General features: G+C 44.6%; 1 protein-coding gene across 2 annotated transcripts in view; it reads right to left on the bottom strand.

The window, feature by feature from the left end:
* The window catches only part of SLC25A26 (solute carrier family 25 member 26), a 130,320-nt gene extending 111,442 nt beyond the window's left edge, over positions 1-18,878 (bottom strand). For both annotated transcript variants that reach the window (XM_035106708.2, XM_060271329.1), the window contains exons 1-3: positions 18,750-18,878; positions 11,760-11,916; positions 6,850-6,959 (exon numbers count right to left, since the gene is read on the bottom strand). In XM_035106708.2, coding sequence (XP_034962599.1) covers positions 6,850-6,959; positions 11,760-11,916; positions 18,750-18,782 — 300 coding nt within the window. In that variant the 5' untranslated portion in view covers positions 18,783-18,878. The remainder of the gene's footprint in view (positions 1-6,849; positions 6,960-11,759; positions 11,917-18,749) is intronic.
* Positions 18,879-19,734: the final 856 nt, after the last annotated feature.

The following is a 19,734-nucleotide window of genomic DNA, read 5'->3' as shown; positions in this document are numbered from 1 at the left end:
ATTTAAAGCTTAGCCACTCAGCTTCACGTGCCGGCCGCTTCTAAGCTCTGTGTCTTTTAAGAGTGGCTGGGGAAACCCAGCCAGATGGGTGGGGTATAAATAATAGATGATGATGATTATTATTATTATTATTATTATGGGCGGTAATAATGTGCCTTGAAGCAAATCGGGTTGGGATTGCAAAAAGCTTTTGTGTTTTAGAAAAACTAACGCTAATTATTTGGATCATGGTATCAAGGATTTCCCCTCAAGGAAAGACACTGCTGGGATGTTTTTTCCAGGCAGTGAGGATGGAGAGGAAACGGGGGGTGTACTTGATGGCTGCCACTTGGCCTTCCCTGTTACCCAGAAACCCACTTCTCCTGGCATCACTTGCACCCCAAACACAGTGGTACCTCGCAAGAAGAATGCCCTGCAAGACAAATTTTTCGCAAGACGAATGCGTCTTGCGATCTGGTGGTGACTCGCAAAACAAATTCATTTTGCGAAAAATTCATCTTGCGAATTGCAGTTTCCCATAGGAATGCATTGAAATTTAATTAATGCATTCCTATGGGCAAAAAAAAAAGAAATTTCAATTCATTCCTATGGGAAACCGCGATTCCCAAGATGAATTTTTCGCAAAACGAATTGACTCGTGGAACGAATTAAATTCGTCTTGCGAAGCACCACTGTATTGTGGAGGTGGAGACTGGGCTTCATCAGAGTTGACTACCCAATAGCTTTGTAAAAGATGTTGGGGCACCCTGGCTTTGTGGAGGACCCTCTGATACAGAGTGAGAGTGTATCTCTGGAGTGACAAGTGCATCTTCCAATCAACCCCTTAGTGAGTGGTTGAGTCCACAGGGGAACAGCCCTTTAGATGAGGGCCGAGCTGATCTGTTCAAAGCTGCACACTTGGATATCTCGGGAAATCCTGACGGACAGGTCATTGTGCATGCTGCTGTTGCCATGCCAGCTTTGATGCAAATATTGCATTTTGTTATTGGGGAAGCATAAACTGCGTGGCATTGGAACCATTTTCATCCATGGAGGCCCAAGTGGCGCAGGTAACGTTATGCTTGGACTACCGCAATGTGCTCTGTGTGGGGCTTCCCTTGTGACTGGTTCACGAAGACAGTGCCATCCTGTTCACCACTCCACAAAAAAGTATGCATTTTTTAATAAAGATTTTAAAAAAAATGTTCATACACAACAAGAGTTTGCCAACAGATCGCAGATCCAAGTACTGGAGCAGCCACGATGGGTGGGGGGGGGAGTATGCACCCCAGGAAAGAAACACATGATAGTGTAAGAAGGTAGGCATTAGAGAGATTCCTTGGCTGGCTGGTTATGTATCTGACAGCTTCTAATTTGCTGGTTTCAGCCTTTAATTGTGTGATTAATCTGCTGGCCGCATCTACAGCTCTCTGCCTCTATTCATCTTTATTTACAGCCGATTTCCAGCTGCAGCCTTAATTTGAGCTCCCCTCCAATATAACTGCCCTCTGTATTCTCCACCAGGTCCTAATGGCAGCAAAACACATTTTCTCTGCAGCCCCCACCCCCTTTTTGTTTTTTGTTTTTTTGCCAAATGCTATCCTGTTTAGGAGCCCTGGCAGAACATCCAGCATTTGCATGACACAAAGAGTCTCGAGTAGTTTATGAATATTTCAGAAGCTGGCATGATTCATTCAAGAGACAATTCCCACTTCCTGCAGAGGTCTAGGTTCTGCAACTTGCCGGGGACATCACGATTTTGCAGCAAAGTGCTCCAATGACTTTACGACACGGCGGCTTAATCCCTGTGCACAGAACGCATTTACGGAGCATGCGTTCACACGCAATTCACTCAAGGTACAGTGCTCACTTTGGAGATTATTTGCAAATACAGGAGATCCAACCAAGATACGCAGTCTCAAGCTTATTGCTCAAGCTTTACAGAGCAGGGGTGCTTCCAACCTGCCCACCCTTTTGAGATCCGACTCAGACAGGATGCCTGTCCCTATATGACAGAGGGAGCAGATTGCAATGTGGAAAACTAGCATGAAACGGAGCGGTCTTGCCTAGAACTCTTTGCACTGACACAACAGCTTTCTATATGTCAGAAATGTTTGTGATGGCGGACATTTAAACACAAGAACCCTCTGTCAGCATTCTGAAGTTGTAAAGGTAAAGACCCCTGGATGGTTAAGTCCAGTCAAAGGCGACTATGGGCTGTGGCGCTCATCTCGCTTTCAGGCAAGGGAGCTGGTGTTAGTCCGCAAACAGATTTTTTTGGGGGGGGGGGTCAAGTGGCCAGCATGACTAAACTGCTTCTGATGCAGAGGGGCACCGTGGCGAATGCCAGAGTGCACGGAAACGCTGTTTACCTTCCCTCCGCAGCAGTACCTATTTATCTACTTCTGCAGGCACGCTTTTGAACTGCTAGGTAGGCAGGAGCAAGGACAGAACAATGAGAGCTCACCCTGTTACATGGATTCGAACTGCCGGCCTTCGGATCGGCAAGCCCAAGAGGCTCAGTGGTTTAGACCACAGTGCCACGTGCTCCCTCCTGTGAAGTTGTACCCGTCCAGAAAGATTGGTGCCATTGTTCTAAGAATTCTTAGGTCTCAAATACAGAATAAATGTTCAGAATTGCACCAGATAAACACACATACATAAGTGTATAAACCACATGTCTGAAATAGTATTTTAAAAAAGGGTAAAGGGACCCCTGACCATTAGGTCCAGTCGTGACCGACTCTGGGGTTGCGCGCTCATCTTGCATTATTGGCCGAGGGAGCCGGCGTATAACTTCCAGGTCATGTGGCCAGCATGACAAAGCCGCTTCTGGCAAACCAGAGCAGCACATGGAAACGCTGTTTACCTTCCCACTGTAGCGTTTCCTATTTATCTACTTGCATTTTGACGTGCTTTCGAACTGCTAGGTTGGCAGGAGCTGGGACCAAGCAACGGGAGCTCACCCCGTCACAGGGTTTCGAACCGCCGACCTTCTGATCAGCAAGCCCTAGGCTCAGTGGTTTAACCACAGCGCCACCTGGATCCCTTAGGTCTGAAATAGTACAGGACAGCAATTCTGAAGCCATCTTGATTCTTAATGACATCAAGATGGACACTGAGATCCAGCACCAAGGGCTTTCTGGCGGTTCCCTCACTGCGAGAAGCAAAGTTACAGGGAACCAGACCGAGGGTCTTCTCAGTATTATTATTTATTTATTTATTTATTTATTTATTTATACCCCGCCCATCTGACTGGGTTTCCCCTGCTACTCTGGGTGGCTTCAAACAAATACCAAAATACATTAAGATATCACAGATTAAAAACTTCCCTAAACAGGGCTGCCTTTAGGTGTTTTCTAAATGTCAGGTAGTTGTTTATCTCCTTGACCTCCGATGGAAGGGCGTTCCACAGGGCGGGCGCCACTACCGAGAAGGCCCTCTGCCTGCTTCCCTGTAGCTTTGCTTCTCACAGTGAAGTAGTGGCGCCTGCCCTGTGAAACACCCTCTTACCAGATGTCAAAGGAAAAAACAACTACCAGACTTTTAGGAGACATCTGAAGGCAGCCCTGTTTAGAGAAGCTTTTAATATCTGAAGGACTATTGTATTTTAATATTTTGTTGGAGGCCGCCCAGAGTGGCTAGAGGGGCCCAGCCAGATGGGCTGGGTATAAATAGTAAATTATTATTAAATTATTATTATAATGGGGACGCAGGTGGCGCTGTGGGTTAAACCACAGAGCCTAGGGCTTGTGGATCAGAAGGTCAGCGGTTCGAATCCCTGCGATGGGGTGAGCTCCCGTTGCTTGGTCCCAGCTCCTGTCAACCTAGCAGTTCGAAAGCACATCAAAGTGCAAGTAGATAAATAGGGACCGCTACAGCGGGAAGGTAAACGGCGTTTCCGTGTGCTGCTCTTGTTCGCCAGAAGCGGCTTTGTCATGCTGGCCACATGACCTGGAAGCTGTACGCCAGCTGCCTCGGCCAATAATGCGAGATGAGCGCACAACCCCAGAGTCGGTCACAACTGGACCTAATGGTCAGGGGTCCCTTTACCTTTATTATTATTATAATATTATTATTATAATGATCCCAAATATTTCCCTAACCCTCTCCAAAAAAAGTCCTGCATTGCAGGGGGTTGGGCTAGAGAGCCACGTGGTCCCCTCCAAATCTACAATTCTATGATTCTATTATTCCAGTTAGAATCTACCGATTGTGCTATTTTTCATGCAACCCACCAGTTCTCCATTCTTTTGTCAGAATCCTCAAGAAACACACTTAGAATCAGGAGCCAAAAGCTGATACCCTGCATAGATCTGGAGTTGTCTCTCCGTGCATCTGCCTAACCAGCACAGGTCCAAGCTCTGCACTTGTAAAGGAAAAGAGCATCAAGATAACAGAGCTGACTCCAGCCATTGGTAATCAAAAGGATTTGAGACCGTTGCTTCCCTACTCACATGAAATCCCATGGCTCTGAAGTGCCTCCAACTTCAAAGCCGGGGAGATAACGGAGGTAGGGGCAATGACAAATTTTGCAGAGGTGGCTCTCCAGCAGGGGCACACCCCTGTTTGCCACGGGATAGAAAATCAGTTCCCCCGACGGTGCCTAGGAATCCAGAAGAAACGGCAGACACAATAACGTCCTAATGAGCACTGACGCTGCATTCTAGAGAAGGGCAGCAATTTGGCAATAGCCCAGCTGGCCAGAAAATGTGATGAGAGGCATCTTCGCGATTCTGGCACACAACAGCCCTGTTTAGGGAAGTTTTTTATGTTTAATGCTGTACTGTGTTTTTAATATTCAATTGGGAGCCGCCCAGAGTGGCTGGGGAAACCCAGCCAGATGGGCGGGGTATAAATAATAAATTATTATTACATTATTATTATTATTACTTGTGCTTTTGGCTCATTCCTTGCAGAGCGACATACAAGCCGCTGGTTGCAACCAAGCAATTAAGACATTTGGAGGGATGTTGAAATAATAGCCTTTCCCAGTGGTTACGGCTTGATTAAAACCTAATGGCTAATCAATAAAACTATAATTACAACTTTCACCATTTTGCGTGCAATTTGGGACACGCCAAAAGGGGGGAGGGATCAATCAAGTAAGAATCAATAGGGAGTTGGGGGGGAGGGGAACGAATCTCCCCCTCATTTGCCTCACCTCTGAGGAAACTGAACCAAACTCCAAATTCAAATATTTGGCAGCCTGGCTTTTTATCAAAAAGAAGAAGAAAGAAGGAAGGACACACATGTGCATTTTAGAAGGCTTCTGCAGAGTGCTGCTTTAACAGGGAGACCGTCACCTTGAAATGTAACTGATGTTCTAAGGGAGGTCTCTATAAAACAGGCTTCCTCAACCTCGGCCCTCCAGATGTTTTTGGTCTACAACTCCCATGATCCTTAGCTAGCAGGACCAGCGGTCAGGGATGATGGGAATTGTAGTCTCAAAACATCTAGAGGGCCGAGGTTGAGGAAGCCTGCTATAAGAATATGCTTCCCTTAACAAGTAATAGGATCCTGAAGCCTCAAATAGCACAGTAGCTGCAATCTCCGTCCATTTCCCACCCCCACCCCCACCCCGCTAGAAAGAACATGGTCCATCCAAGACACTGCAACTCTTTCTGAAGGGCTCAGTGAAAAGCAACGGATGCATAGCTGCAATGTTTCCCTGTTACGATGATGGGGGGACAAAAAGCACCAACCACGGACTGCAGGGGAGGCCGGAAGTGTCTTCTGCATCTACCGCCAGAGGCTGTGAAAGGCAGCAGCAGCATGACAAAGTCCTGGCCCAGGAGGACTTAGATTCAAACCAATGGCTTAAACTTTCAGGCCAGCAGAGAACTAGGGCAAAACGTACCATACTTTTCTATATATAAGACGCCCCCATGTATAAGATGTCCCCTATTTTGGGGGACTCAAATTTAAGAAAATGGGGGGAGATGGCACAGAGTTGTTGAGCTTTTTTGCGGAGGGTTGCCCAGAGTTGTTCAGCTTTTTTTGCAGATGGTTGCACAGAGTTGTTGAGTTTTCTTAGGGGGGTTGACATGTGCTCACCTGCACACGTCGCAAAATCCGCCTCTCGTCTGTCCCATCGCTAGCAGAAGCTGCCCATCGCCCGCCCAACTGCCACAGCATCAGCCAATCAACACCACCCATTGACACAGCAACCAATAACATGCACAATAGCTGCTAACAGTCACGGCAGCAACCAATCAAACGTCCACCCACCATAGCTGCCAAGTTTTCCCTTTTCTCGCGAGAAAGCCTATTCAGCATAAGGGAAAATCCCTTAAAATAAGGGATAACTTGGCAGCTATGCCACCCACATATAAGATGGCCGCCATTTTTTAGCATGATTTTTAAAGGAAAAAACCTAGTCTTATACAAGTAAAAGTATGATGCATAGATTTTCCCCCCAGCATTGTAACTCTTGTACATTTTATTGCATTTTAAAAGCTGCCATAACATTTTCAGTTAACTGGCAGGATATAAACCAGGCATCCCCAAACTTCGGCCCTCCAGATGTTTTGGACTACAATTCCCATCTTCCCTGACCCCTGGTCCTATTAGCTAGGGATCATGGGAGTTGTAAGCCAAAACACCTAGAGGGCCACAGTTTGGGGATGCCTGATATAAACACTCCAGATACCAAACCTGCCCTGCTTTAGACCTTTTGATACTTAGGCATCTTGTCCCTTCTGGATATAGATCAACGCTACCAATGGGTTCGTTATCCTTCCAAAGTCTACACTAGGCAGCCGATGACGGCAGAAATCCCTTGCAAAATGACCCCCTTGTTCAGGCGTGCATCTGCTCACTCTCCCTCACCCCCCCCCTTGTGAAAAACAGATTCGAACTTCTACTTACTATTTCTCCCAATGAAGCAGCCAGCATGTGCGTGAGAGGAGATAAATATGGAGGTGCATCTTTGCGGAGCGTGGCTTTTGTAAACTCGTAGGTGGCAAAAAAGGCAGCAGCTGAAACAGAAGACAGCGTGTCTGTTAAGCTACTCAGGGCTCCCCTCCGATAGTACATGCAACTGTGGGTGCAACGTGGACTACACTTCAAGTGCTATAAGGTGAAGATCTCCTAGCAGCTCACCCAAGGCAAGTGTCCAGACAAAATTCCTGCCCCACCTGCACATCATTCAGAATGTAAATCTCCAGAAGCAGGGAGAAGGCAGTGGCCAAAAATGCTTTAAAAAAAACTACGGTGGTACCTTGGTTCTCAAACGCCTTGGTACTCAAACAAATTGGAACCCAAACACTGCAAACCCGGAACTAAGTGTTCCGGTTTGCGAACTTTTTTTGGAAACCAAACATGCTCTGTTTTGAGTGCCACACTTCTGTTTTGAGTGTCACACTTTCGTTTTGAGTGTTACGCTTCCGTTTTGAGTGTTACACTTCCTTTTGAGTGCCACACTTCCATTTTCAGTGCCACACTTCCGTTTTGAGTGTTACGCTGAGGTCCGTCTGTTTTTGCTATTTATTTTGCGTTTTTGTTTTTGCGGCTCTTTTTGTTTTGTTTTGTGACTGTGTGGAACCCAGTTCAGCTAACTGATTGATTGTTTGTGTGACTGCAGTACATTGTTTATTGCTTTCATTTTATGGATCAATGGTCTCGTTGGATAGTAAAATTCATGTTAAATTGCTGTTTTCTGGGTTGTTTTTAAAAGTCTGGAACAGATTAATCCATTTTGCATTACTTTCTCTAGGAAAACGTGCCTTGGTTTTGGAACGCTTTGGTTTTGGAACGGACTTCCTGAACAGATTAAGTTTGAGAACCAAGGTGCCACTATACAAGGAATTTTAGTAAGATATAGAAACAGAGGCAGCTGCTTTATGCTGAGTCAGACTTTTGGCTGACCTAGCTCAGTACTGTCAACTGCTTGGAGATGCCAGAGATTGAACCTGGGACCTTCTGAATGCATGGACTCTAACCACTGAGAGCTATAGCCCTTGTTTATACAACACTAGCAGGTGCAAAAGGCACACAATTAGAATGAAAAGAAAAAATTGGTTTTTTTAAAGAAATAAAGAGGGATTTTAAAAAGAAAAAGAATTATAGAACAGGGTGCCTGCTGAGCGTAATAATTTGTTTTCCGTGACAGAACTGAACTGAGCACACAATTCTTTCACACATATATCCACTCTGTGTTAGCTCTCTTCATTTCAGCAGCCTAGTTCAGGCAAGGAAAGTAATGTTGTGTTTGCCACTGTCAAACAGCTGGAATTCAGAAACTGGTGCCAGTCTGTAGGTAGGGCAGTGCCCCATTCGTCCTAATGGACCAGCCTCCACTGGGAGGGTTTCTTGCATCAAAACATATAAACAGCTTTTTAAAAACTCAATGAAATTTTTAAAGAAAGTTGGGGAAATACACTGCAGACTGTACATGAATGAGCAATTCAAAATTCAAGTCGGACTTCCAGGTGTTCAGAAACACCCACTCTAGTCACCTTTTATTGTAAATATTCCCTTTTCCTTAAAAAGCCTCAAATCCCAAATACCAAAATGGTGCCATAAAAGTTAGATGTTGAAACTGCAATAGTACCATACAGTGGTACCTCGGTTTATGAACACAATTGGTTCCGGAAGTCTGTTCATAAACTGAAGCGTTCATAAACTGAAGCGAACTTTCCCATTGAGAGTAATGGAAAGTGGATTAATCCGTTCCAGACAGTCCGCGGAGTACTTAAACTGAAGCGTTCATAAACTGAAGCGAACTTTCCCACTGAAAGTAATGGAAAATGAATTAATCCATTCCAGATGGGTCCGCAGCGTTCATAAACCGAAAATTCATAAACCGAGGTGTTCATAAACCGAGGTTCCACTGTATTTACTCAAATCTAATGCACCATTGAATCCAATGCACACCTTAATTTTCGCAATGTAATTTGGCCAAAAAAGGTGCACATTAGATTCCAGTAAATGCGGTCTTTTGTACAGAAAAGGGGTCTAAAAATCTGTCTTCTGTCCAATCAAAGGCCATTTTAAATGCCTAACTCTTGCTGCATCCCAATAAACAGAAAGCAGCTCAGAATTTAACACTGTAATCCATTTACACAACAACCTGTGCGTAAGTCCGATTGAGCTCAACTGAACTGAACTTCTGAGTCGATGTGCACAGGATTGTGCTGTAAAAATGCAAATGGTGCAGAACAAAAGGAGTGAACTTTGCCAAGAGGAAGAGTTTTTAATTGTGTGACAGGGCTCCTCTGTCTGTCGCCCTCTGCTGCTAATCAAAAGATGCTTATCATCTCCGAAAGGAGATAAGAGCAGAGGCGGTGGAGAACAGAAAATGTTCATATCATCTTATGAAGGGCTTGGAAGGTTTGAAGGTGCCCGAGGATGCTTCTGCCAACTTTCAATAACATCCACCAGCAGAAGTCAAGCTGAAAGTGCTCAGAAAAGAGTAAGGGTATTGCTTGACCCTACTTCTTTAAGTTCCATCAACATTTAGAACCATAGCTGCCAAGTATCCCGTATCCGCCGGGAAAACCCCTTTTTTCTTACCGTTTCCCGGCGGTCTCCCGTTTGGCGAAAAATCCTGGCATTGTCCCTTAAATTCGCTTCTTCCCGGCGGCCATTTTTCTGGTGCCGCTTTGCCCTTCTATGGGCACCAGAAAATGGCAGCGCCGGCGCCGGAAGTCGCTTCCGCACATGACCGGAAGTTGCGTGACGCGACTTCCGGTGGCGCTTCGCCCTTCTATGGGCATCAGAAAATGGCAGCGCCGGCGCCGGAAGTCGCTTTTACGTGTTTCCGGTCATGCGCGGAAGCGACTTCCGGCGCTGGCGCCGCCATTTTCTGGTGCCCATAGAAGGGCGAAGCGCCACCGGAAGTTGCGTCACGCAACTTCCGGTCATGCGCGCGCTGCCGATCCCGGATCTTTACGATCCGGACTTGGCAGCTATGTTTAGAACAAGTCTATTCAAATGTAACACTAAGATAGATAGATAGATAGATAGATGATAGATAGATAGATAGATAGATAGATAGATAGATAGATAGATATCAGGCATCCACAAACTGCGGCCCTCCAGATGTTTTGGCCTACAACTCCCATGATCCCTAGCTAAAAGGACCAGTGGTCGGGGAAGATGGGAATTGTAGTCCAAAACATCTGGAGCAAAACCACAGTGTAGGCAATACTGGGCTAAATGCAAAACATAGGAAAGAATTAAATGAAGCAACAGAGGAGACTGCTCTGTCAGTGTGGGCAGAAGGGCTTGCACTGATGAAGCAAACTCTTCTCTCCCTGTGCTGTTCTCTTACCTTCCATGTTCCGGGCTGCAGAATCCAGGACCGGCAGCCATTTTACACCGGAAGTTGCGTTGATGTAACTTCCAGTGTTGCTTTGCCCTTCTATGGGCACCCAAAATGGCCGCCGGCGGCTTCAAAAGTCGCTTGTACGCATGTCAGGAAGTGTGCCGACGCAACTTTCGGTGTCGCTTCGCCCATCTATGGACACCAAAATGGCCGCCGCCAACACCGGAAGTCACGTCTATGCACTTCCGGAGATGCGTAGATGCGACTTTTGAAGCTGGCGGCAGCCATTTTTGGTGCCCATAGAAGGGCAAATCGGAAAGAAAAAAATGGCCGCCGGCAGGAGAAAATAATGGAGAAAAACGGGAGACGAAGTGATACGGGGGACCACCGGGAAAAGGTTAAAAAAAAGGGGTTTTCCCGGGGGAAACGGGAGACTTGGCAGCTATGGCTGTTCTGGGCGTTCTCCAAATCCAGGCTCTGAGTTAACTGGGGGGTGGGGGGCAGGGGCATGCAGGGGAGGAGAACCAGTTAGTTGAATCTGGCCCATAGCAGTTAAGGGACTGAGCTACAATGAGGGTGTGCCCTGTCTGAATCTCCACTAGGCCAAGAACTTACAAGGCGGTCTTAAGCCTCAGTCCCCATCTATACCCTCACCTGCAATATGGAGACAATTATACTGACTTGCCTCTAAGTTGTTGCAAGGATTACATCCATTTCATCACTTGTATACGTGTTACCTATGATTATTATAACCATTACTTCCAGATCAGGGGTTCCGAAACTGTGGACTGCAGACCACCAGCAGCCCGTAAGTTTCATTCAGGTGGTCTGTGGCATGTCTGTAAAGAACGCTTACCATCTGAATCCCATCGAATTATATGGCATTCAAAATGCAATACAATAAAACACGAGTGTAAGAAATAAAAGGAGCAAAATGTACAATTGAAAACCACCCAGCATCTAGCACAGAACCTTACAATTCCCACAGTAGAAGAAAATAATACCGTAATTAAGTGGTCTGCCAAGACGCTCGGCAATTTCCAAGTGGTCTGTATGTAGGGTTGCCAGACTCAATAGAGGACAGGACTTCTGTGCCTTTAATTGCCCTGCTCTCTTTTGAGTCTGGAAACCTTGAAGAGAAACCAGCAGACCCTTTGTTTAATTTCCAAGCAAAGGGTCTGCTGGTTTCTCTTTAAGGTTTCCAGACTCAAAAGAGAGCAGGGCAATTAAAGGCACAGAGGTACTGTCCTCTATTGAGTCTGGCAACCCTATCTGTCTGGGGGAAGCTGGAGAACCACTACATATTCTAAATAAATCCAAAACTCATTGGTCTGATTTTGCTCATGAAGGGGAAGGATAATAGTATCCAAAAGAAAAAAGAGGCCTCATATTCACACTGTCAAGCGTTTCTCAGAGGTACTAGCAAAGTTCGTGCCTGAAACCAACCAGCGGTTAGTTAAGAGGCGGCAGCATTGATCACAAATACAGAATGTATAAATGGCCTCCTTACCATTCGGAAAGGACCCTACAGCTGTAGAAGGAACACCAGCATAGATGCCATGGAAGCCACCAGCCTTCTTAAATCCTTGAGGACTCTGCAGTCTCGTTTTGACTGTATCCAAGGGGAACAATATCAGGTCAACACACACTCCAGCTAGCCCACCAGCCTTCAAAACAAAAAGGGGAAATTTTCATGTTAACTGGGGTGGGGAGAGAGAGAGAGAGAGAGACAGAAAACTGGTAGGTCAAGTAAAGAACACACTGGGCAGGTTCACGTGATTAATTTCTCAGTTCAATAAACCAGAAAATGTACAAGTTGTGCAATGGCGCACGGAGCCTCAATTCTGCTGCTTTGCTCCTCCCTTTGTGCAAGCAGCTGAACAAACCAGGTTTCAGGTTTTACCCCTAGCTTCCATTTAAGGGCAAACCTGGAAATGTTGCAGGCAAAACAGTTTGCAAGCAAAACAGGATATTAAGCCAACTCTAAGCCGCAGTTTTAGAGCCTAGAGCAGGCATCCCCAAACTTCAGCCCTCCAGATGTTTTGGACTACAATTCCCATCTTCCCCGACCACTGGTCCTGTTAGCTAGGGATCATGGGAGTTGTAGGCCAAAACATCTGGAGGGCCGCAGTTTGGGGATGCCTGGCATAGCATAACACAAAATCAGAGGGGCAACCACCCCCAACAACCTTATCCTTGCTGGTCCTGATTCTGGAGTTCACACAATATTGATGACACGCACATGCACACACACACGGAGGGGGGCAGTTGCTATCTAATAGCAGAAGGGAACTTTCATCACTACCAGGAAAAATAATCAAGGTGGCCACACCCCACTTACTTTCATTTCAAAGAAATCTCTTAGACCAGGCATCCCCAAACTGCGGCCCTCCAGATGTTTTGGCCTACAACTCCCATGATCCCTAGCTAACAGGACAAGTGGTCAGGGATGATAGGAATTGTAGTCCAAAACATCTGGAGGGCTGAAGTTTGGGGATGTCTGTCTTAGACGGTACCTGTACATTTGCCCCATAACTTTCTTTCCACAAGGGCTAGTAGAGGATTTTTATTTCTTTTAAGAGTACTAGTTACCCACTAGTACTCCTGAACAACATTTTCAAACACAGATTAAAACTGTATCCAGACCTTTCTTCATCTTGGTTGCCTTTCTCTGCAACGTTCCAGCTTGTCAACATCCTTCTTAAATTGTGATGCCCAGAACTGGGCACAGTATTTCAGGTGTGGTCTGACCAAGGCAGAATAGAGTGGCACTATTACTTCCCTTGATCTGGACACTATACTTCTGTTGATGCAGCCTAGAATAGCATTAGCCTTTTTTGCTGCTGCATCACACTGTTGACTCATGTTAAACTTGTGGTCCACTAAAAAACCCTAGATCCTTTTCACATGTATTACTAGTAAGCCAGGTGCCCCACATCTTATATTGGTACAGTTGGTTATTCCTGCCTAAGTGTAGAACCTTACATTTGCCCCTACTGAAATTCATTTTGTTAGTGAAGGCCCAGTTCTCCAATCTGTTAAGGTCATTTTGAATCCCGATTCTGTCTTCCGTAGCATTAGTTACCCCTCCCAGTTTGGTGTCATCTGCAAATTTGATTATATGCACATATTATGTTAGAAGGATACACCATTAGCATAAGAAATTGCTGTGGAATATAAGTATGCAGGAACAGCAACAAAGGGGCATGAACAGATAGCTAATATTTATTAATTGATAGCATTATACTAAGCACCAAATTGTAAAAAAGACCAACACAGTCCCTGCGTATAGTATCTCTCTCATGCAGCCATTTTGAACAGATTCAAATTATTTCGAATATGCAAAGACACAGGCACGTCAGACAAGACTACATTACCAACTGGCCAAACAAAATATACCAAGAGGCTATTTATTTATTTTAAAGATTTTTAAGCCACCCTTGAGGGCACACTGTCCTCACAAGGTGGTTTCTACAAAGTTAAAAACAAAACATCACCACAACCATCGCAGCAATAAAATACTCCACCAACCCCTTAATTTGTAAGCAGCAGCAACAGCATGGTTTAAAAGAACAGCACACTAATTTTAGACCAGGCATCCCCAAACTTCGGCCCTCCAGATGTTTTGGACTACAATTCCCATCTTCCCCGACCACTGGTCCTGTTAGCTAGGGATCGTGGGAGTTGTAGGCCAAAACATCTGGAGGGCTGCAGTTTGGGGATGCCTGTTTTAGACAGACACAGGCTGGAAGAAAAATGACTTTAAGGGCCTATGGCATTTCTCTAGGAAGGGAATGTTAATGGTACAGGGTCACAGCTGAAAAGGCCCTGTTCTTGGTTCCCTCCAATCTAACAGCTTTCACTGGTGGGCCAGAAAGAGGAAAGCCTTTGGCGCAAATCTTAAAGTTCTGGCAGGTTCATACAGGTGCAGAGAGTCCTTCAGATAACCCGGTCAAAACCATTTAGGAAGGAAGATGAACTTGTGGCCCTCCAGGTGTTGCTGAACTACAAGTCCCATCAGCCGCAGCCAACTTGGCCAATGGTCAGGGATGACAGGCAATATCTGGAGAGCCACAGGTTCACCCTCAATCACTTGTGCCCTTGAAGGCCAAAACCAGCACTTTAAATTGGGCTTAGAAATGAACAGGAAGCCAATATAAATAGTAAGGAATTGGTGTGATAGGATCACCTGCCACCCGCAAGCATTTTATCTGCTGCATTGTGTACCAGCTGCAGTTCCCAAGCCATCTTCAAAGTGTAATGTGCATTAGGTGGGCTAATAAGGATTTCTATAAGCTACTAAAATGTTGATAACATACCTGCAAGACTTCATTATCACATTGCAAAATTAGATGGTGTTGTCTTAACACACACACACACACCAGCAGCAGGTTCTTCCAAACCAAGGCCCAAAGATACATCAAATGTTCATTTTATTTGAAAAGAAATCAAACAGTAATTAATTTCAGCTCACAAAGTACTGCTGAATATCTTGATAGCAGAAGCCCAGGGAAGCCACCCCAACTTTTCCATACCATTCAGGAGGGGCTCACTGGCTACAGTTAAAGTTTTAATCAATAAGTTAATTACTCTTCTAATCAGCTTGGCTATTTTGCATGCATTGATTTTGCAACCTCCTGCAAGTTATATCCTTCTAGCTTCTTCTCCATCACAATTCTTATCTGTAACAAGTGATTAAAAAGGGGGGAAACAAAATTGATCCGATTTTAATCTAGCCACCTGGCAAAAAGCATGAATCAAAAGTTACTAATTGCTTCTTCGGATTTCAAACTTCTGTATCTTAAACGTAATTTAAATTCATGAAGTGGCTAATGGAGCATCTGCAGGAGAGCACAAATATCTAGCTGTTTGTTCCATCTGTGGAAAACCGTAATGGTTTTTTGTTTTGTTTTTATCACAAGGGGATTTAGTCACCCCCTTTGCAATGCTGCATTTGCAGCTTGAAAGCTGATAAATAGAGAAATATTTGCATGCGATTGCCTTTGCAGCTCATGGCAAATGTGTTCTGTCACTTTTGTATGCAGGGTTTCTAGTTTGGGTCTGCTTCAGGGCTGTGATAGTGAGGGGGCTGGACTTGTTTAACTTCGAAAATGTTTGAGGAGAGCCCATAGCACAGTGAATGATCCACTGCATGCTGTCAGCTTCAATCTCCATCATTTTAAAAGGAATTTAAGGGAAACAGGTTTGCCAAAACCTTGACCGTCAGAGAAAACAATAAAGGGCCAGCATCTGATAGGGTGTGACTATAAGTTGACCTTGCTGCTAAATAGTATAGTGTAGCTTCATTAGTACATATTCTCAACTTACAAATGGAGAACTGAGAAATAGTGATGGTCAATTATTACTTTAAGTAGTTGTTGTACAGTTGACTCGCATCTTGTGTGCATTTAACTTGCACAACTTCAGCTTTACATGCTTGGTGGCTGGCTGAAATTGCACACACAAGGCAGAGAGCTTTTAAACTTACTACTACTAATAACAACAACAACAACAACAACAACAACAACAATAATAATTTACAGGTAGGTAGCCGTGTTGGTCTGAGTACTGTATCTGAAGAAGTGTGCATGCACACGAAAGCTCATACCAAAATAAAAACTTAGTTGGTCTTTAAGGTGCTACTGAAGGAATAATAATTTATTATTTATACCCCACCCATCAGGCTGGGTTTCCCCAGCCACTCTGGGCGGCTTCCAACAGAAAAATGAAATAAAATAATCTATTAAACATTAAAAGCCTCCCTAAACAGGGCTGCCTTCAGATGTTTTCTAAAAATCTGGTAGTTGTTTTTCTCTTTGACATGTGATGGGAGGGCGTTCCACAGGGTGGGCGCCACCACCGAGAAGGCCCTCTGCCTGGTTCCCTGCAACTTGGCTTTTCGCAACAAAGGAACCGCCAGAAGGCCCTCGGTACTGGATCTACTATTTCCATTGAGGTGATACAATGTTATGCCAGATTAGCAATGTAATATGTTCAATGTTTCTAATTTTTATTAATTTTATTTTACAATACATTTGTTTTTCTAAAACTAGATTAAAAAAAACAAAGATTTACAAGGCATGCTCCCATGCCAGGGGTTGGTTTACAGTTCTATAACTAAAAGGCACCAAATGCCAATTGTTTTCCCAAACGGTACAAGGAAAGAGAATGAAAATCAGGACAATTAAACAGGAACCTGATAGTCCAGGCATTCCCAAACTGCGGCCCTCCAGATGTTTTGGCCTACAATTCCCATGATCCCTAGCTAACAGGATCAGTGGTCAGGGAAGATGGGAATTGTAGTCCAAAACATCTGTGATAGTCCAAAATGCTCAGCAAGGAAGAGGCCGTGCAAGCCCATTACTGTGTGTGGGAGAAAAGTCAGGCTAAATTATAGATTAGGCCTATAGTACAGTATGGGGTTTGTTTGGGTTTGGGTTTTTTGTTTTTGTTGTTTAGGTCATGTTATTTACTTATCTGGTTCCATTTTATTACACAAATATATGCAGGATGTGTTACAATGGATCTAAAGCTACTAGTCTGTAATGGGACTGATAAAATGATGCTTGGGGGCCTGCAAATCCTCCCCAAAATTGCATGAAGCCTTCCTGAGCCTGCAACTGTAAATACACGAATCAGAAAATAAATTGTATTGAACTTCTTCCAAAAAAATATGCTAGGGATTGGATTGTTAAATCTTTCTAGACCTCCAAGAGCTACTCAGTATAGTGCCATGAATCGCAAATTTAAAAATTAATATTATATATGTTTTCCTCAAATAAGATAGCTGCCAAGAAAAAAGTCAGGTATGCATATTCATACCCAGAAATCATCCCTACACACTTTTGCAATTTTATTCTGTAGAGATTGATATTCTTAAAAGAGAGAGAGAGAGAGAGAGAGAGAGAGAGAGAGAGAGAGAGAACAATCTGTAGTGGAAAACATGAGAATTTGCTCAAAGCAGGGTTCTATCCAACCTATGTTTATGGTTTACAGATGCAACCCTAATCCCAATTACCTGTGAGTGAACCCAACTGAATTTGATAGGACTTACTTCTGAGAAGGCATGGTTAGAACTGCACTGTAATGCTCTCTACCTCACATTGAACCATACATACTACTTTCCCATATACACTGCTCTGACAACCTACAGCAGGCATCCCCAAACTTCGGCCCTCCGGATGTTTTGGACTACAAATCCCATCTTCCCCAACCACTGGTCCTGTTAGCTAGGGATCATGGGAGTTGTAGGCCAAAACATCTGGAGGGCGGCAGTTTGGGGATGCCTGACCTACAGAGTTAAGGCTGCAAATCCTGCAATCTTAGATTTCCAGGGATTAAGTCTTATTGAACTCAGTGGGGTTGCTTTTGAGTACACAGGCATAGATAGGATGGCACTGTGAGTGGTTTTTTTAACCATCACTTGACAAGCAACATCCTTCTAGCTTCTCATCACATATCTGTAATCAGCCATAAAGGTAAAGGTAAAGGGACCCCTGACCATTAGGTCCAGTCGTGACCGACTCTGGGGTTGCGCGCTCATCTCGCATTATTGGCCGAGGGAGCCGGTGAATAGCTTCCAGGTCATGTAGCCAGCATGACAAAGCTGCTTCTGGAGAACCAGAGCAGCACATGGAAACACCGTTTACCTTCCTGCTGTAGCGGTTCCTATTTATCTACTTGCATTTTGACGTGCTTTCGAACTGCTAGGTTGGCAGGAGCTGGGACCAAGCAACGGGAGCTCACCCCGTCACAGGGATTCGAACCGCCGACCTTCTGATCAGCAAGCCCTAGGCTCTGTGGTTTAACCACAGCGCCACCTGGGTCCATAATCAGCCATAACTACAACAAATAAAACTAGTGCTTCTGAGCATGTGTTTTTTCCTTTGAATTCCTTTCCTCAATGCGCACACACACACAAACACAGGCTCCGATCCTAACCATGCTTACTTAGGAGTAAGCCCGACTTCTACCACCACCCTGGCATTCTGATCACCCACCACAAGATAGAGAACAAACCTGGAGGCTCCCAGAACTTTAAGATTCTTCAAGAGGCTCACACAAACAAAACAAGCTAGACACATTGGGGATAGTTTGTTGTTGTTGTTTAGTCGTTTAGTCGTGTCCGACTCTTCGTGACTCCATGGACCGGAGCACGCCGGGGTCTGGGGATAGTTAATAAAGGAAAACAAGATCTCTGCCAAACAGACTGGCAGGACAGTTTGTACGCACAAAACCTTGAACCCAGTTTAGGATCCCAGTTTAGATATCTGAAGAAGTCTGCATGCACACGAAAGCTTATACCCAGAACAAACTTAGTTGGTCTCTAAGATGCAACTGGGCAATTTTTTGAAATTTTTATTCCGGTTTAGGAGGGTCAATTCTGTAAATGCCTTTAGGCTGAATAAAATCTCACCATCGGGTCATTCATCCCCACCCCTGCCGCCCCACCCTTTCCTTAATTGAATCGGGCAACGCTGCTTGCGTTTCCTTCTCTCACCGTCAGGGAGACCAAGAAATCCCCTCGATCCATGTGCCCACAAAACGTCAGCCGCTCGCTGTAAACACACCCGATACTCGTTGCACATGGGCGCAGCCATATTGAAACCTTTCGCCCCACCCCCTGGTCTGTCACATGACCAGCGCTTGCTCAATCAGCTTCCGCTAATGAAGAGTTCAGGACCGAGCGCTTGTAGCAAGCGCGTGCGTGGCGTCGGAAAGCGAAGCCGCGGTGAAGCATTTGCCCTCTTTTCTGTGCCCTTGGCACCTTTCCTCTGTCGCCTGACCGTTCTAATACGGCAGCAGTGCTAATGTCTCACTACGAAGGAAACTGATCTGTAGAAAACACAACTGGGGGGGGGGGGAGAGTGCACGTATTTTTGTAAACTAAGAAATATTTAATAAAAAACATTTTTTTAAAAAAAAAAAAAAAGCAGGAGGATGGTTATAATCCATTTTGGACTGTAGACGAGAAATACCTGTCGGTTGTGTGGGTGATGTTTTATCTTCATGTGTGTTTTATCTTTATTTATTTATTTTATCTTTATTTGTGTTATGGAATATTTAGTAGGGTGCTATTAAGCAGTGTTTATACACCCTTTAAAAAGAGAGCACGTTATAAAGGATAATTGATAGATAATAAAGTAGCTCCCACCCACCCTATTAAATTATGGGGGAAAGTTAACAGTATGTGCCAGCTTAAAGTACTGGGTGGATTAAAGGACAAACTGAAGTGCATTTTGGGGAAAGCTACCAGCTAATAATGCCACAGAAGAAGCAGAATTCTAAAGTTTATTAAGCATAATTGTTAATTCCACCCGGCTTCCCTTCTTGCAATAATAATCTTGATGAAAAGTATTCACAGGTAGTCTAAATAAAGCAGATTAACAATAGCATGCAACTTTTTAAAAAAGAAAAAAGAAAAAGGACGTGGAATGTGTGCTGTTTAGCTATTTAAGCAAAGGTGTTCATTGCTCCTCTTCACA

The sequence above is a fragment of the Zootoca vivipara genome, chromosome 2 (genome assembly GCF_963506605.1).
Source record: "Zootoca vivipara chromosome 2, rZooViv1.1, whole genome shotgun sequence".
Classification (NCBI taxonomy): domain Eukaryota; kingdom Metazoa; phylum Chordata; class Lepidosauria; order Squamata; family Lacertidae; genus Zootoca; species Zootoca vivipara.
Note: the sequence above shows the minus strand (reverse complement) of the source record. Positions and strands in the feature narration are given on the sequence as shown.